The sequence below is a fragment of the Sceloporus undulatus genome, chromosome 4, assembly GCF_019175285.1.
Source record: "Sceloporus undulatus isolate JIND9_A2432 ecotype Alabama chromosome 4, SceUnd_v1.1, whole genome shotgun sequence".
In the NCBI taxonomy this organism is placed as follows: domain Eukaryota; kingdom Metazoa; phylum Chordata; class Lepidosauria; order Squamata; family Phrynosomatidae; genus Sceloporus; species Sceloporus undulatus.
Window position 1 is genome coordinate 25,848,572 of NC_056525.1, and position 16,774 is coordinate 25,865,345.

The window sequence follows — 16,774 nt, forward strand, 5'->3', positions numbered from 1 at the left end:
GCCTCTATCCTTCAGCTCACCAAGACAGCAATGCATTTCCTCCCCAGCATATCATCATGCCCACACCCTCCCTTCATTTACTTCATTTCTAAGAAACAGGTGTTGGATTTTAAGTGTGGTGCAATGGCTTGAGTGCTGGACTAGAACTCTGGGAGACCAGGGTTCGAATCCTGGCTTGGCCATGGAAACCCACTGGGTGCCCTTGGGTAAGTCACACTCTCTCAGCCTCAGAGGATGGCAATGGCAAACACCCTCTGAAGAAACATGCTCAGAAATCCCTACAATAGGTGTGCTTTAGGCCCCTACTCTTGGGCAAGTCACACTCTCTCAGCCTTGGAAGATGGCAATGGCAAGCCCCCTCTGAAGAAACATGCCATGAAAACCCTACAAAAGGTTTATCTTAGGATCTCTTTCTTGGGCACACCACTCTTTCGGCCTCAGAAGATGGCAATGTCAAACCCCCTCTGAAGAAACATGCCAAGAAAACCCTATGATAGACTTGCTGTAGAGTCACCAGAAATCGGAAGCAACTTGAAGGCACACAACAACAAACAACTAGGAGTTATGGCCGGACTCTTCAAGCCCAAAGGACTGTGTGTCCTGCACACAGATGCCGCAAGTGTGTGGTGTTGACAGGTGGCTATGGTTACGCAGTTCCATGTTGCGAGGGTCTCTGCCCATGCTCAGAGGCACCCTCCTGCACCTAGGAAACACAGAAGCACCCCACAGACCTTACGCATTGGGCTTCCTTGACATCAGCCCTGTCCTACCTAGAGGAGGAAAAACAAACTCCTGGGGGAAATAATTTGGGGGGTAAGCAGAGATACACTCTTCCCGAGAGCCAGCATAGTATAGCAGTTTGAGGGTTGGGCCATGCTTGTGGAGACCAGGGTTCGATTCCAGCTCAGCTATGAAACCCATTGATGACCTTAGATGAGTCACATTCTCTCAGCCTCAAGGGAAGGCCATGGCAAGCCACCTCCTCTGCAGAAACTTGCCAACCCCCCCCCCCCCCCATGATTAGAGATTAAACCTTAGGATAGCCATTAATCGGAAATGACTTGAAGGCACCACCACCACAACAACAACAACAACACTCTCGCCCTTTGTTCCCCCTCTTCACCCTATTTAAGTATACTCCTCCTTAAAGTCCGGATGATGACCAATGCCCTCCTTTCTTCAACCTTCAGTCCAGGAGGAATCCCAAAATGTCCTACATTTTGAGAGGGCGAAGAAGCATGGACTTATATTTATAGGCGTGCTTTTAGCTTTCATTTGGTAATCTCCATTTCCCCCTCGAATGTCCTACACTTTGCTGTGCCACGTCCTCCTTTGTGATTAGGACAACTGCTCGCCCGGCACAAAGGAGGACAAGGCGCCGCAAATGTAGGACCTTCGAGGGGGATGGAGGACATTACCAAATCAAGCAAACAAAGGAAGATAAACACACTGATAAATATTAAATTCATGCTTCTTATTCCTGCTCAAAATGGAGGACGCTTTTGGAAGCCCCCTCCTGGAAAGAAAAGCTGGAACGGAGGAACAGGACATGGACCGAAGCGCCACATTCTCTCATCGGCCGTGTGGACGCCAATCCCGCTTCCATCGCGCGAGCGTTCGAACCCTGGCGAGGAAGGCGGCAGCAGAAGCGGCGGCGAGGCGACAACACCCACCTTGCTCTTGACTTCCATGGTGCCCAGGCTGCGGGTTCCTCCTCCTCCTCCTCCTCGCTGGACCCGGTTCATGCCTCGGGGGATGGGGGAGTCCTTCCGAGGGCTGCCCGGCTCAGCGGCGCCAGAGAGGGGAGAAGGAGCTGGGAGCGCGGCCGGGACCCTCCGTCTCCTCCTCCCGACCTCACAGAATGAGAGACAGACAGACTCAGCCGCCGCCGCCTCCTGGCACCTGCAGCTCCGAGGAGGAACAAGGGCGCATGCGCAAGGAGGGGAAGCCCCAATAGTACACCTGCGAGCCCCCGAAGGCGCATGCGCACCTGTTGCCGGCGCTGCTGCTGGAAGCAAGGAGAAGATGGAGGAAGCAGGAGGGAAGGAGGCACCTGCTCGGTTCCAAAGGGGTGGTCTGAGCATGCGCAAAAGAGGGGTTTTTAAGGGAGTGAAATTACCTGCTGGGCTGGATTCCAGAGGGAGGCGCATGCGCAGTGGCGTTTTAACGTGAAGGGGCTCAGTTGTGTCCTCCTTTTCCAGGACAAGTCTACATTCATCCCAGGATTCTTTTCCAGGGTTGGTTTGCTTTTTCTTTCCCCAAACTGGCCCTCCATTTTGAGCAGGACTTTTTTTCTAAGAAGCATGGATATATATATATATATATATTTATTAGTGGTGTTTTTTAAAGCCTTTGTTTTGTCATGGCCTACATTTGAATTTTGCAGTGTCCCCTTTCCCTTCTAACCCCCCTTATTTTCTATTTTTATTATATTATTATTATATTATTTTACGGTTTATTATATTTTTTACTATTTTTTACTGCAACTGGCCTCGATCCGCAGGGAGAGGCGGCCTAAAATATTATTATTATTATTATTATTATTATTAGCATTTGTTTATAGAGCACTGTGGGATTTTCATTTCAAAATGAAATAAGAATGAAAAGCCTTCCGAACGGTAGAGAGTCTAAACAAAGTCAATATTACAAAATTAAAACATCATTAAAATAATACAACAGGCACACAATCAAAACATAGGGATTGTTACTTTCTGTTTTTGTAACATACTCCCATTTCTCTCTCTCTCTCTCTCTCTCGAGTGTCCTACATTTTACTGGGTCCTCCTTTAGGGCGAAGGCACCTGGTCACATTACGGTCCAGTCCACATGGCAGGAATAATCCAGTTTCGAGACGGCTTTAACTGCCCCAGCTCAATGCTAGGGAATTCTGGGATTTGTAGTTTTGTGAGACATTGGGCCTTCTCTGTCAGTAAACTGCAACCCCCAGGATTCCCTAGCACTGAGCCAGGGCAGTTAAAGCGGTCTCAAACTGGGTTATTTCTGCATTGGTGTGTGTGTGTTGAATTAGACTGTGAGCTTTCCAGAGTTGGGGATGCCACTAACCTGGAATAGCAGGGTGTGGAGTTGTATTCATATCCCGGCTCAGCCATGGAAACCTACTTGGACTCTCAGCCTCAGAGAACGGCAGTGGCAGCGGCATTTTATAGTCGTTTTAGCACTAAAATCCACTGGTGTATCCAGGACACTGGTTCCATTATATAATTTTCTTCATACTTATTCTGGATGACTCCAAGCTAATAATGATGATATAACAGATACTGTAATATTTTCTCCACGGAGGAAGACATTTGTCGAAACCTGTTTGGTTTTATCTGTATTTGTTCGTTTGTATGTCACCTGGGACTTCTAGTTTCCAGTGTTTTATGCCTATTGGCAAAACTGTTCTCTTACATTATTATTTTGCCATTAAATTGGTTAATAAAGCCTTTTTATACTTTGTTCTACTACCACTTTTCCCTAAACTTTTTTGTTTTACCAATTTGGCCTTTTGGTTTAGGGAAACACATTTGTGTGTTTATCAGTGGCAACGGCAACCCCATCCCTCTGAAGTAACATGCCAAGAAAACCCCATGATAGGGTCGCCTTAGGGGCCCCATAAGTTGGAAAGGATTTGAAGGCACACAACGCAACATATATAACAAAGAGAAACACAACTCTGCAAATAATTGGCTGCAAAATGTAACTGTCACCTAGCCATGGGGAATGTAGTAACCCCAGTTTCAGTAAATTTTAAAAAGAAAAGAAAAAGGAAATTTCGTTAATATGGAAACCATGTAACCTGCAACATGCAAAAAACACAACGCAGCGACTGTTATGTGTAACATAACTGTTATTTGTTACTTGTTACTGTTACATAATGACAACTACCTTGTAAAGTAGACTAGGAGGACATGATTGATCCAGATTTCGCCCGGAGAACTTTATAGCTAAACTGCAGCCTGAATCCAGGTTTCTCTAATCTTAATTCTGACGTCTAACTTGCTGTGGGCTAACTGGGCTTTCTCAGCCTTGTATCCATCAGAGCTGAGAAAGCATCATGCTTTGAAAACAAGGATCCATGCAGGGTTGGATTAAGATGTGTTGGGAGACCCCTAGGCTCTGTCAAGGTTAAGAAGGCGCCACTGCTGTTATTGCTATTGTATGCTTTCCAAGTCATTTCTGACTAAGGTGACCCTATCACAGCTTTTTTTTGGCAAGATTTGTTCAGAGGGAGTTTGCTTTTGCTTTCCTCTGTGGCTGAGAAAATGTGACTTGCCCAAGGTTCTCCAGTGGGTTTCATGGCTGAGTGAGGAATCGGACTCTGGTCTCCAGTGCTCAGCCCACTATGCCACACACACTCTGAGAGGCCTCCATAGAATTACTAAAAATGTGCATTCTTCTAATAATCTTTAATGTACTTAACTGGCATTTAGAGATCTCTGGCCTTTATGGATTTAGAGAAAAAGGTTTCCAGAGCGGGGGGGGGGGGGGGGGGGAGGGAATGGCAAACTTCCTCTGAATAATCTTGCCAAGGAAATCCCATGATAGGTTTGCCTTAGGGCTGCCATGAGTCAGAAAGGACTTGAAGGCACACATCAATAACAATAGTGCAGATAGGGGTAATAATAGTGTAATTTTTAACAGACTGACAACCCAGTACAACCAGGTTAATTATGCATAGAGTAACAATCTGTTGAACTTTTCCAGCAGGTTATAGTTATTGCTCCTGATCATGCTGAAGAGAGTGAAATAAAGGTCAAGATCCTACATCTTCAGTTGTAGCTGTAATAATGTAGCTCTGTTGTTGTAGCTAGATCTGCTTATCTCAATGTACCCCACACTACTAGGAAAGCTCTGCATTCATCATTGTTATTGCCTCCATCTGCAATGTCTTGGGTTGAAAACGCACTTGGGTCCCAAACCTATTTCTTAACCCATGTAATGCCCCAACTGAAGGGTCTCCAACGTCCAAAACACACTGCAGAAATAATCCAGTTTGAGACAACTCTAACTGCCCTGGCTCAGTGCTAGGGAATCTTGGGAACTGTAGTTTATTGTGGCACCAATTAGACTTGTTGATGCAGGAAATCTATTATATTTTATCTTTTATTTTTATATACAGTACTGTGTAACTGTATGGATATAGCATATGTTTGTTTTTTTGTTTGGATTGTTTTCCAGTACAGAGTGGAAGGAATAAACAGCAGTGTGTTTCCTATTGATATGTATTAGTGTGAGATTAACAAATGTCCAAAAAGTCAGTTATATTTTTCATTTACAGAATACCCAAGGGACATGGCCAGTAGCCTTGCTGACTATGGGTTCCTCGGACTGTTAAAAAAAGGTAACTTTTTAAACAAAATTCCCCCCCCCCCCAACCTCTACAGAGATCACACAGAGAGGATTTTCTTGTCAGTTGAATTGACCTGCTTCTGAGATATAAAAGCTGTGCAGCTGAACTCTGGGCGCTTAAACTCATCATGTGGATGGTTTTATCACTACAGATTTATTAGGTTTCTATGAAGGAAGTTTATTTCTCCCCTTGCATTCTTGGCATTGTTGGAGTTCCAGATAAGAAGGGTGTGCCCAAAAGGTTTCTTGAAGCCAGCAAGGTACATTCATAAGGCTGAAATCTTTGGACCTCACCTCTTTAAAAATATTATTCACTTGTTGGTTTACGTCACACAAATGGCTTCATACTGTAGTCAACCAAAGCAAGAAAGTGAGGAAGAGTTCAGATTTAGATAGTAAAGGAACAGGCAAGTCTGCTTTCCTGGGGAAAGCACAAGATTAGTGAGCTATTTTAGTCACAAAACCTGTGAGTCAGACTTTACTCAAAGTTACTCAAAGTTTTTTTTCATTGCCCCAAAGAAAGGAATGTTCTGTTTCCACCAACTTGTTCAAATCCAGATGAGGAAACATGCTTTTTAATTTTAAAGCTAAAAATTAACCATGATAGTAAGGTGACTTGGGATTTCTAGGAGGGAGGCTGTGTGTATAGTGCACAATATGAGCATTATCTTCATAATTCTGCAATCTTATACTACTTATCTAGATGTGAGTCACATTAACCATAATGATATTTGCTTCAGAATAGACACGCATAGGACTGCACTGCAAAATTAAAATGTATCATGAAAAGGTTTCATTTAAAGTGCTGTCTATTTATAAAAGTATTTCTAGTCTACCTGATATATCAGCAGATTTCAGGGCAGAGTACAATCAGTAAAATTACCTTAAAACTGTTAACATTGGAATGACATCTCTAAAACTCTTTCTTTTTAAAAAATAACTCATAAAGATCAAAATAGTCTACCAGTACAGATAGGGGGGGGGGGGGGGGGGGGAGCCATGATCTTGTTAAGCTTCAGATAGTTAGGTGAATAGTCAGGTTTTAACTCAGCACTGAATAAGGATAAGTTTGGTGCTGTTCAGGTCTGCGAGGGGAGGGCATTCCAAAAGCCACAGCACTACAGCTGTGAATGCTGTGTACATATTTATTGGGGGGGGGGGGAATGGCAATAAGAGTTTTCGTAGACTTCAGTCTACTTCCTCAGATGCATTTGGTCCAAATGCATCTGAGGAAGTAGACTGAAGTCTACGAAAACTCATGCTGCCAATTTTTTTCTTTCAGTTAGAGTCTCAAAAGTGCTACAAGATTTCTCTACGTACTGATTCTACAGACTAACAAGGCTATATCTTTGAATTCTGTTTATTGAAAAGTATATCCAAGTAGTTAGAGTACATACACAGGGATAGAAAGTATGCCAGTTGCTATTGGACTGCAAGTTCCAGCATTCCTCACTATTGACTACTGAATAGGGCTTCTGGGAGTTGCAGTTCAATAACAAGAAGGTTACATGTAGCCCATCCTTGACTTATGCTCATATAAAAACTAAGGGCCCAAACGGACAGGCCAAAATAAAGCTGCTTCAGGTCACTTTGGAGATATGCTATTTAAATGATGCATGTGTCCTAGGAGGCCAGAAACCATGCCAAAGCCACGCTCCAGTCCTAAAGACTGGAGCACAGCTTTGGTTCAACTTCTGGCCTCTTAAAATGTGTGTGTCATTTAAACAGCATACCTCCAAAGTGACCCGAAGCAGCTTTATTTTGGCCTGTCTGTTCGGGCCCTAAGGAAATGTATTTAAAGGGCTAAGAGAATTCTTGAGAGACCAGGTCACTACCCATGGCCAACCTTTTTGGTGGAGACTGAGTATTCTGTCATGTGCCACCTCATCACCAGAATCCTTTGGTTATATAGTTATCATTGTGTGCAGCATTCAATGGTTTGCATTCCAGTACAGCAAATGTCATTTTGAGTGTTAGCAACAATAAGTAGCTATCTTAATTGGCTTCCAAAGTTGGTGGGGGGAGGTAGCTGAGTTAATATGCTGGCAGCAAAGACAACAGAGTCTTGTAGACTCATCTTGAAGCACCTCATTATAGCATAACCTTTCATGGGCTAGAGGCTTCTTCGTGTGATGCATTCGTCACTTGCCATTCTCAGGAAATCTCAAAGGGAGACTTTCCAGCATGACACAGCTGAACTGGCCTAAATAGCCATGTTTGGTTCTATTCCTTTGTACATTAATACAAAAGCAAGCTCATTTGGGATTAAAACATCCATATCCCCCTAGACTCTGGGAACTATAGTCCAAAAAAGTAATTTTTATTGGGCATTTCAGTATCTGCACATGAATGGACAATGGACTGATATGGTTTCAGACAGACATTTTACCAAACACTGAAAATGTGTTTTTTTTTTTCTTTTTGCTATTGTTACCTACAAAGACAATTTCATCCTGTCACACAGCAGGAGGGAATATATTTGATCATACTAAGATGATTGTGCATGATCATCTAATGCTGTTATAAATTATCTCTGTTCTTATTTTGCATACACTGAAGGTGTGATCCTATACATACTTGAGGACAAAACTCATTGAACTTCTTAGTACACAAAAATATGAACTGCACTGGGTTCTTTTGGGGGAGAAGGTATAAGACGTTTTTGTGTCCCTGTTTTGTTTATTAACAGTCTTAGAATCTTAATGATGAAAAGCAGTATAGAAATTGTGTATGTGTATGTTCTGCTGCCTCACAATTATAAGAAGGGCAAGCAAATGATAATGCCTAAATACCATGAAGCCACCAGATCCTATCTGATTTTGGAAGCTAAGCAGGATCAGTCCTGGTTAGTACTTGGAAGAGAGACTGCCAACAAATACCAGGTGTTGTTGGCTATGTTTTAGAGGAAAGCAATGCAACCATCACTACCTAAGAAAACACTATGAAATTCATGGGCTTGCTATAAGTCAACAGGCCACTTGAAGGCACATACACACACAAGCAGATGATATAGGATCAGTGAATTCAGCTTCACTGCAAATTCATGTGTTTCTGATCTCACCAATAACTTATTAAGCATACTTCAGTAATTTTTTAAAAGTCTGTGAAATGTATAGAGTTGATTTCTTTTTTTCCTCTACTTTCCTGCCAACATACAACATCTACTTGTAGGTTTTATTTATAGCTCTTCTCCTATACAACATTTTTGTGTTTCCCTCTTGGATGTTAAACTAGGCAATAGCTTGAAAGGACAATATGAAAAATGCAATAAAAAACTACTTAGGCGATTACAGATTTTTAGGAATTTTCTGGGAATCACTTATTCTTAGAAATCAGTGAGACTGAGAAGCAGTTCACTTTATTACCACATATGTTCATAAATGTGAAAAATGTGGTTCTCCTGTAAAACCGTAAGGATACTTTTCATTCCTTTATGGTGATGCTGCTGATATTTCAACATGAAAATCTATAAAACTGAGTGTGTTCTTGATAATGGGCTGTAGTTTAAAAGTACTTACCAAAGAACCAGCAGAACTAGTACACAAATAAACAGATTCTGTATTATACAGTACTCTTAAAAGGATTTGTGCCATATGAGTAATCTGACAACTACTTCATAGACAAATGAATAGACAACATAGTATTTGTCCCTTCATATGTTTCATCCCCTACTACTGCTTAATCTCATTGGGGCTGATGGAAGTTATGCACCAGAATATTTGGAGTGTCAAAGCTTCCCTGACCCTGATATAGTTGGCTAAAGCTGCGTCTTTTGTCTACTTCTGTAATATTTCCACAAGAGATGTTGGTGTATGCATAGAGCCTGCAGTGGGGAAGAGAATGATCCCCTTCCATTCCTTCTGACCAAAGGAAATTAATCAGTGCAACCACTACTCTGGATTCTTGCTAAGATGTTGTCTCTTCATGTGAATATGTGCCAGTATGTTGTCTCATGGCTCATCCTATCATTACCAAAAAAATAACAGCTTCCTTGAATTTAGATTGACTAGAGAGATGGCTATTATCAGTATGCTTGGTGGCACTAGAGTCACAATCTCCACACAGCCTCCCCTGGCAACATATATTAAATATCATGAGTGACATGGCAAAACCTTGAGGGACTCCATAGGCCAATGACAAAAGAAAGTCCTGTGGAATTTAAAGACAAAATGAAAAACAGGTTTGCACTACTAAGCCTGATTGCTTGAGAACCAGAGGAACTTTGGACTGAAGCCAGAGACATTATCAGGAAGGAATGCAGAAAGACACTATAACCAAAAAGCAAGAGAAGCTTCAATGGTTGACAGATGAAACTCTTTAAACAGTCAAGGGTAGAAGAGAAGCAAAAGTTTCCTCACCACTTTGCCTATCCTAGGCAAAGTGGTGAGAAAGCACAACCTTCAAATGGTTTATAAAACGATGAAGAAAATCCAGCAAATGCTTCGCTCAACCAAGTCCCAGAGAGACCCTCTCACAGCACCAGGAGTTTACCGCATACCATGTAGCTACGGACAAGTCTACATAGGGACCACCAAACGCAGTGTGCAAACAAGAATCAAGGAACACGAGAGACACTGCAGACTGGGCCAGTCAGAAAAATCTGCAGTAGCAGAACATGCCACAAACCATCCTGGGCATAAAATACTGTTTGAAAACACTGAAATTCTGGACCATGCCAACCACTACCATGTCAGGATGCACAGGGAAGCCATTGAGAGCCACAAACATCTGGATAATTTCAATTGGAAAGAAGAAACCCTTAAAGTGAACAAAATTTGGCTACCAGTCCTGAGGAATAGCAAAACAAGGACTCAGCAAATACAAATGGGAAACCATTCAGAGTCAGGGGCTTTCCCAGCAGATAATGATCACCAATTAGCAGACACTAATTCTCTTTTGCATTAGCCTCCCAGCCTGAGGTCTGCCATCAGCACAGAACAACACACATGCAAATCACTCCTGCATTCCCAGGCTCACACAATGTGTGTGTATGTACACACATACCCACTTTTTCCAGGCAAGCATTCTCTGAAGATGCCAGCCACAGTTGCTGGTGAAACGTCAGAAAGAAACTCTTCCAGAACATGGCCACATAGCCTGAAAAACCCACAAAAAGCAATTTCATTCTCACTTGTTTTCTTACTTGGGAAATATAATTTTTAATATATTTGTTACATCATAATGAATAATTAATTAAAAGTAATTGTTGCTTGTAAGTCACGTGTTCCAAATTATTTCATATACAGTCGCCCCTCCTTTTTCGCAGGGGATCCATTTCGGACCCTCTCGTGAAAATGGAATTTCACATTTATTCAAGCCCCATTGGCTTGAATATAGGCATGGGTGCACACCCCATTCATTCTCCCTCCATTTGCCCCTCATGCATAAGCGAGGGACACGGGTCTGAAGACCACGAGAACAGAGGTAGGACTATACTAAGATCATCAAGCTGTGCCTATGAACTTTCTAGAAAAAGCTAAGGAGAATCAGATAAAAAGCAACCCCATGATTTCTTTTTATATCTGAAGAGAGATAATCCAGTATTTTGAATGATACATTTCTATCCCACTTGGATGGAGAACTGTATCTGTATACTTTGCTTTCAGAATGTTTTCTAACTTTCCATGCTGCCCAATAAATAGTTTTATGGAACTTAAAACATTTGGTTATCTGTGTAGTAAAGGCAGTTATTTTGATTTTTTTTTTAAAAAAACCACTTTCCCTTACTTTCAACGTATTTATATTTCCTTTTATAATGGAAGAACAAATATAGATTAAGATTCTCCCATGCATTTTCCTACCTGTCTTTTTGATGCAACTGGCTTAGGGTGGGTGGGGGATTTTTCCATTATATTTATTTGAAAGTGACAAGGTGTTGCAGTTAAATATTCCAGGCTGAGCTTCCATTTCAGTCAACCCTTATGGACATTAGACATCTAGATGGGCTTGACAACTGTTCAGTTCTCCAGATTCCCATCCTTGTCTCTCACAGCCCTTGCTTATGTTTCAACCAGGCACAACATTTTATTTCTGCATTAGTTTGAAGGAATAATGCCGTAGGATTACAAAAAACAGAGGATTTAACACTTTCCACCCACAAAGTATTTTTTTTTTTTTGGCAATGTAAAGTTAAGCCTTGCAGTATTATGGCCCTGAAACAAGAGAATTTAAGGGTTTTACGCAGAATCTCTTTTCCTCCTGGTACGGTCAGCTCCACTTGTAGGCATGTGGATTAACTGCAGTTCTGTTCTCTCCCCCCCCCCCCCAAATTTCATTCCTATCAGAATAAAAGCAGAGTACTACGCCTGTCTTCTTATGGCTAAGTTAAGCAGACCCCTGGACAACATGGTAAAATGGTTGACAACATCCAGTGAGTCCACAATTTAAGCCATATTTACCTCAATGGGTTTTCCCCTTCTTTTGGCAGTTTTGTGGTAGTTATACAATAAATAATGTATACAATAAATAAAGAACAGCCAGATTCAGCATGGCATTAATTCTAACATTCTCATTACAATCATCAACCAAATTGGCTCCTTGGGGCAAAATTTTTGGGTGATTAAGTGGGAAACAGGACTGTTGGGGGCATACTTATCAAATTTGCAGATGACACCAAATTAGGAGGAGTAGCTAATACTCCAGAGGACAGGATCAAAATTCAAAATGACCTGAATAGACTAGAAAGCTGGGCCACAGCTAACAAAATGAACTTCAACAGGTTGAAATGTAAGGCGAAAAAATGAAATGCACAGATATAGGATGGGGGACACCTGGCTTAAGGAGACAACATGTGAAAGGGATCTAGGAGTCCAAGTAGACCATAAGTTGAACATGAGTCAACAGTGCAATGCGGCAACTAACAAGGCCAATGCAATTTTAGGCTGCATCAATAGAAGTATAGTGTCTAGATCAAGGGAAGTAATAGTGCCACTCTATTCTGCCTTGGTCAGGCCCCACCTGGAATACTGTGTCCAGTTCTGGCACCACAATTCAAAAAGGACATTGAGAAACTGGAGCGTGTCCAAAGGAGGGTGACTAAAATGGTGAAGGGTCTGGAAACCATGCCCTATGAGGAACGCCTTAGGGAGCTGGGGATATTTAGCCTGGAGAAGAAAAGGTTAAGAGGTGATATGATAGCCCTGTTTAAATATTTGAAGGGTTGTCATATTGATGAGGGAGCAAGCTTGTTTTCTGCTGCTCCAGAGACTAGGACCCAGAGCAATGGATGCAAGCTCCAGGAAAAGAGATTCCACCTCAACATTAGGAGGAACTTCCTGACAGTAAGGGCTGTTAGACAATAGAACAAACTCCCTTGGAGTGTAGTGGAGTCTTCTTCCTTAGAAGTCTTTAAACAGAGGCTGGATGGCCATCTGTCGGGAATGCTTTGATTTGGATTTCCTGCATGGCAGGGGGTTGGACTGGTTGGCCCTTGCGGTCGGGGTCTAGGAGAAGGCAGGGGATGATGGGATTGGTGGGAGGCTGAAGGAGGGGAGCAGATCGGGATCTAGGAGAAGGCAGGGGATGATGGGTTCGGCTGGTTGGCAGAGAGGAGGAGATGGCATGAGGGAGGAGGAGGGGAATGACGGAGCAGGACGTAAGGGCCAAGGGGGGTGGCATTGGAGTGCTTTTCCACACCAGACCAAATCGCAGTGCAATCGAAGGCAGCCTGGAAGCGAATTCTCTGAAGCCACTTTTCCCCAGTTTTTACCAAAATGAGGGGTGACTTCAGAAACACTGCTGAAGCAATTCGTAAGCAGCTCCCATAGAAATCAATGGCGTCTGATAAAATAGTCAGTTTATGACATGAAACCGCATCATTGGAAGTGCAATCACTTCGGAAGAGAGCTGAAACTGAGCCACAACACCACCAAAAAGCTCCGTGTGATATACTCCTATGATTCTATGGTCCCTTCAATTATGGCAGCTGTCTCAGATGAATCAGGGCGTCATGAGTTGGCTGCAAATTGCTATAAACTGACAATGTAATCCTGTCATGGTGATTTCAATGTGACTTACTCTCAGGTAAGTGAGTATAGAATTGCAGTCTTCATTTATTTTTGTTGTTTTTGCTGTTGTTGTTTTAAACTTCTGGGGGGAAAGGCACTTGTAGGGTGTTTTCTCTTGGTATTTTAGATCTCTCTTGGTATTGGGATGAAGTGGCTTAAGTGGTTAAGATGCCGACTCTGTGGATTGCAAGATCGGCAGGTTGGCAGTTGGAGGTGCCATGTGATGGGGTGAGCTCCCATCACCAGTCCCATCTTCTGCCAACCTAGCAGTTTGAAATAGGTACCACTTCGGTGAGAAGGTAAACAGTGTTCTGTGCAATCATTCTGGCCACATGATCACAGAGTCTCTGACAATGCTGGCTCTTTGACTTAGCAATGGAGATGAGCACTGCCCCTTATGGTCAGACACTACTTGACAGCCTTGTCAATGGGGAATACCTTTATCTTTTAGGGTGTTCTCTCTTGGTATTGTCAAAATAATGTTGGGGGTGTTCAACAAACGACTTCTGAGGTTTGGTTTGATGGTAGCAGACCGTCCAGGTGTGAGGACTGGTTAAAATGTTCACCTCCCAGAGGCTTAAGGAATCCAAAGGATTCCTGAATGCTCTGGGGAATTTTCTGGCTGGCAGAGCTGGTGATTGAACAGTGGAATAGTGAGATGGAAATGGCCATCAATAACAATTGTTCTCAAGCACCTACTCTGATGTTGTCAAAGCTGTGATTCTCCCTTGGTTTACAGAAGATCTATGGTCAGTGAAACAGGCTGGATGACAGCTTGAAGGCAAGAGGTGTAGGTCACAAGTGAGTACAGTACAATGCAAAGTCCTAATAATAATAAATTTATTTATATACCGCCTTTCCAAAAAGATCAAAGCGGTTTACAAAATTACAATTACAAAATTACAAAACACATAAAATGCACAAAAGATTTACACAAGCAAATAAATAAAATACCTAAACAGTACATAACGTATACAAACTAAAATTCCATCCCTCATCCTTTAACTAAAATACAACCATTATTAAACATTAAACAAAATTACATAAACAGTTACATAAAATAGATAAACTTTCTCTTTTTTTACTTGTAATCCAGGCAATTATAGGTGACCTTTTAATTTCAGGTATTCATGTTTAGGTTTTGTCAGCAGTGCCTTGTGAATTAAGCAGGGTTGGTGCCTGAACCTAGTGAGGGGAGGCAAACACCAGCATCCCTGAACACTGAATGAGCTATCCGCGCATGCGCGCGTGCGCGTGTGTAGACTTGGCTTATTATTAATTAGCACTGAAGATTTTCATATTTTCAAGATGGCATCCACTTCACCTGTATGAACAGGAACATCCTTAGGCAATAGTTAGGACAATGAAGTGTTTAATTGGGCACAAGATGCTTACATAGGCTCAACTATAGGCTCAATTATAGAGGAAGCTGTGTTACACTCTAGCCTTGTGCTGTCAAATTTAGCTGGGCACAGCTTTCCAGGATTTCAAGCATGATTCATTCCTAGGCCTACTTGAAGATCCCTGGCATACCTTCCTCTCCAAGTACTGAACAGGCTTTACTGACTCTACTTAGCTCCTGAAATCAGACAAGATTGGGTGTCTTCAGGGTAGCATACTGGTTTAGGCCCTGGAACCTCTCAAAACATTCAGTCACTTAGTAAACAAGAATGAAATGTCATTTGCAAAGGGTATGATTAAACATGGTTCAATGATGCGAATTTTTTCAGACATCAGACATTGAAAAGAATGTAGGTGTTGGCAAATGTACACAGTAGGTGAGATATAGCAACAACCAGTCTAAATACTGAAGGATGAGAAACATTGGGCTCACTGTTGTAGTTACAGGAGCAATAGCTAACATACTGGAGAACTATGAGCAAAAATGATTGCAAATCAAGACACTATATGTGTACAGTATTTTAATTCTCTGCGTCATTAAAATACTATTTCTCCATTTATTTCTGGAATTAATTGTTCGAAAACAGCCAGCTCCCACGTCTAAATCCATATTGCTTGTCTACCAGGTGTGGCAGAATTATTGCTGAATATTAAGCTGAATCAAACCTTGTTGTTTGGATAGGTCTACTTTGGTTGTGACTGGGACTTGCAATTAGACTTGCAGCTGTTTAGTTGCACAGATACAACTCACCTTCTTAAAAACCTCAGCTTGGGGAGGGAATATCATTTTGTAATTATAAATCAGGGATCTCCATTCAGCATGCCCAGTGGTCATGCTGGCTGGGATACTGGAGGAGGTATAGTCCAAAAAGATAATATTTTCAAGATTTATTCAAGATTTAACCAGGTGCTAGTTCAGTTCTTGGTGGTAATAAAGGAAGCATGCAGGGTTGAATTTACTTCCTCGCTTCCAAAAACAAACAGAATTTACATTAGGAGTATCTTGGTACAGTACTGGTTTTGAAATTCATGATGAAATGTATGTCCTTTTAACCTTTTCTACAAAGGGAGACCACTTGAAGATGGCTATTCCAATTTGGACAATACTGTGTCTGGAACTGAGAGTCAGAAACCAGAAGCCATGAGGCAATTATAAGAGATAGTAGGCCTGAAGATCACATTAGGATGCAGGATTAAGCCACAAGTTAACAGAATGAAGAACATCAGGAAAGAAAACAGGAGGTAGGAGTGAAGTGCATATCACAACCGAAAACAAACCAAGAAGTAGGAGCAACAAGCAAAATGCCAAACAAAAAGGTCTAGGGGAAAAATACCAGAAACATGCATGAAAAATGTTTAATATCTTAATTATTCAATAAGTATAATTATAGTGATTCCCTAATATACAGGCAAACTAAGTGTATTCAAAGTAATGTGCTTTGCCAGAGGATGAAAACAACAAGTAGTAAATATAATGTCTGTTTACATACAAAGTATAAAATAAAGATTCTGCCACTATGCATAAAAGGCTGAAAACTATAAATCCCAGATGGCATACAACCACTGCAAGCTTGTAAAAATCCCTCACATTCAAAGTGAGTAAGTAAGGAGTCCTGGATGCTCCACTGAATTGCAATGCCCTGTTACCATTTTTCCTCTCACAGACTCATTTGTTGGTGGGAGGGGTGGAAACATCCTCCTACTTGTGCCCTGATGTGCATCTGAACAGATCTCCACGGATGCAGCTGCTGGCTGTTAAGGTTTTTTTTTTGGGGGGGGGGATTGTGCCAAGAGACAATACTTCATTAGGCATACATAACTAAGTACCTGATGTGGAATACTGGTGGCAGTGCATATCTAACACCATTCTAGTGTAACTCCAACCAAGAAACAAAAAAAGAAGAAAAGGGATGAAATATTCTCTTAAAAGAAAAAAATTGAAATTATTCTTCCTTTTCTGACCTCACAAGAGACAGTATCAAAAGCTATGAAATACTTTATTTTTGCAAGATGAG

The 16,774-nt window shown here is 41.8% G+C and overlaps 1 protein-coding gene and 1 long non-coding RNA gene across 2 annotated transcripts in view; one reads left to right on the forward strand and one right to left on the reverse strand.

Moving 5' to 3' along the window:
- PARD6B (par-6 family cell polarity regulator beta) overlaps positions 1 to 1,902 on the reverse strand; it is a 43,081-nt gene extending 41,179 nt beyond the window's left edge. The window contains exon 1 of the mRNA XM_042462177.1: positions 1,674 to 1,902. Within this exon, the coding sequence (XP_042318111.1) occupies positions 1,674 to 1,745 (72 nt within the window). The 5' untranslated portion in view covers positions 1,746 to 1,902. The remainder of the gene's footprint in view (positions 1 to 1,673) is intronic.
- Positions 1,903 to 1,981: 79 nt separating this feature from the next.
- LOC121928009 lies at positions 1,982 to 16,085 on the forward strand. Its single transcript, XR_006103422.1, has 3 exons — positions 1,982 to 2,237; positions 5,282 to 5,344; positions 15,827 to 16,085. It is a non-coding gene; the product is annotated as an uncharacterized LOC121928009 (long non-coding RNA).
- Positions 16,086 to 16,774: the final 689 nt, after the last annotated feature.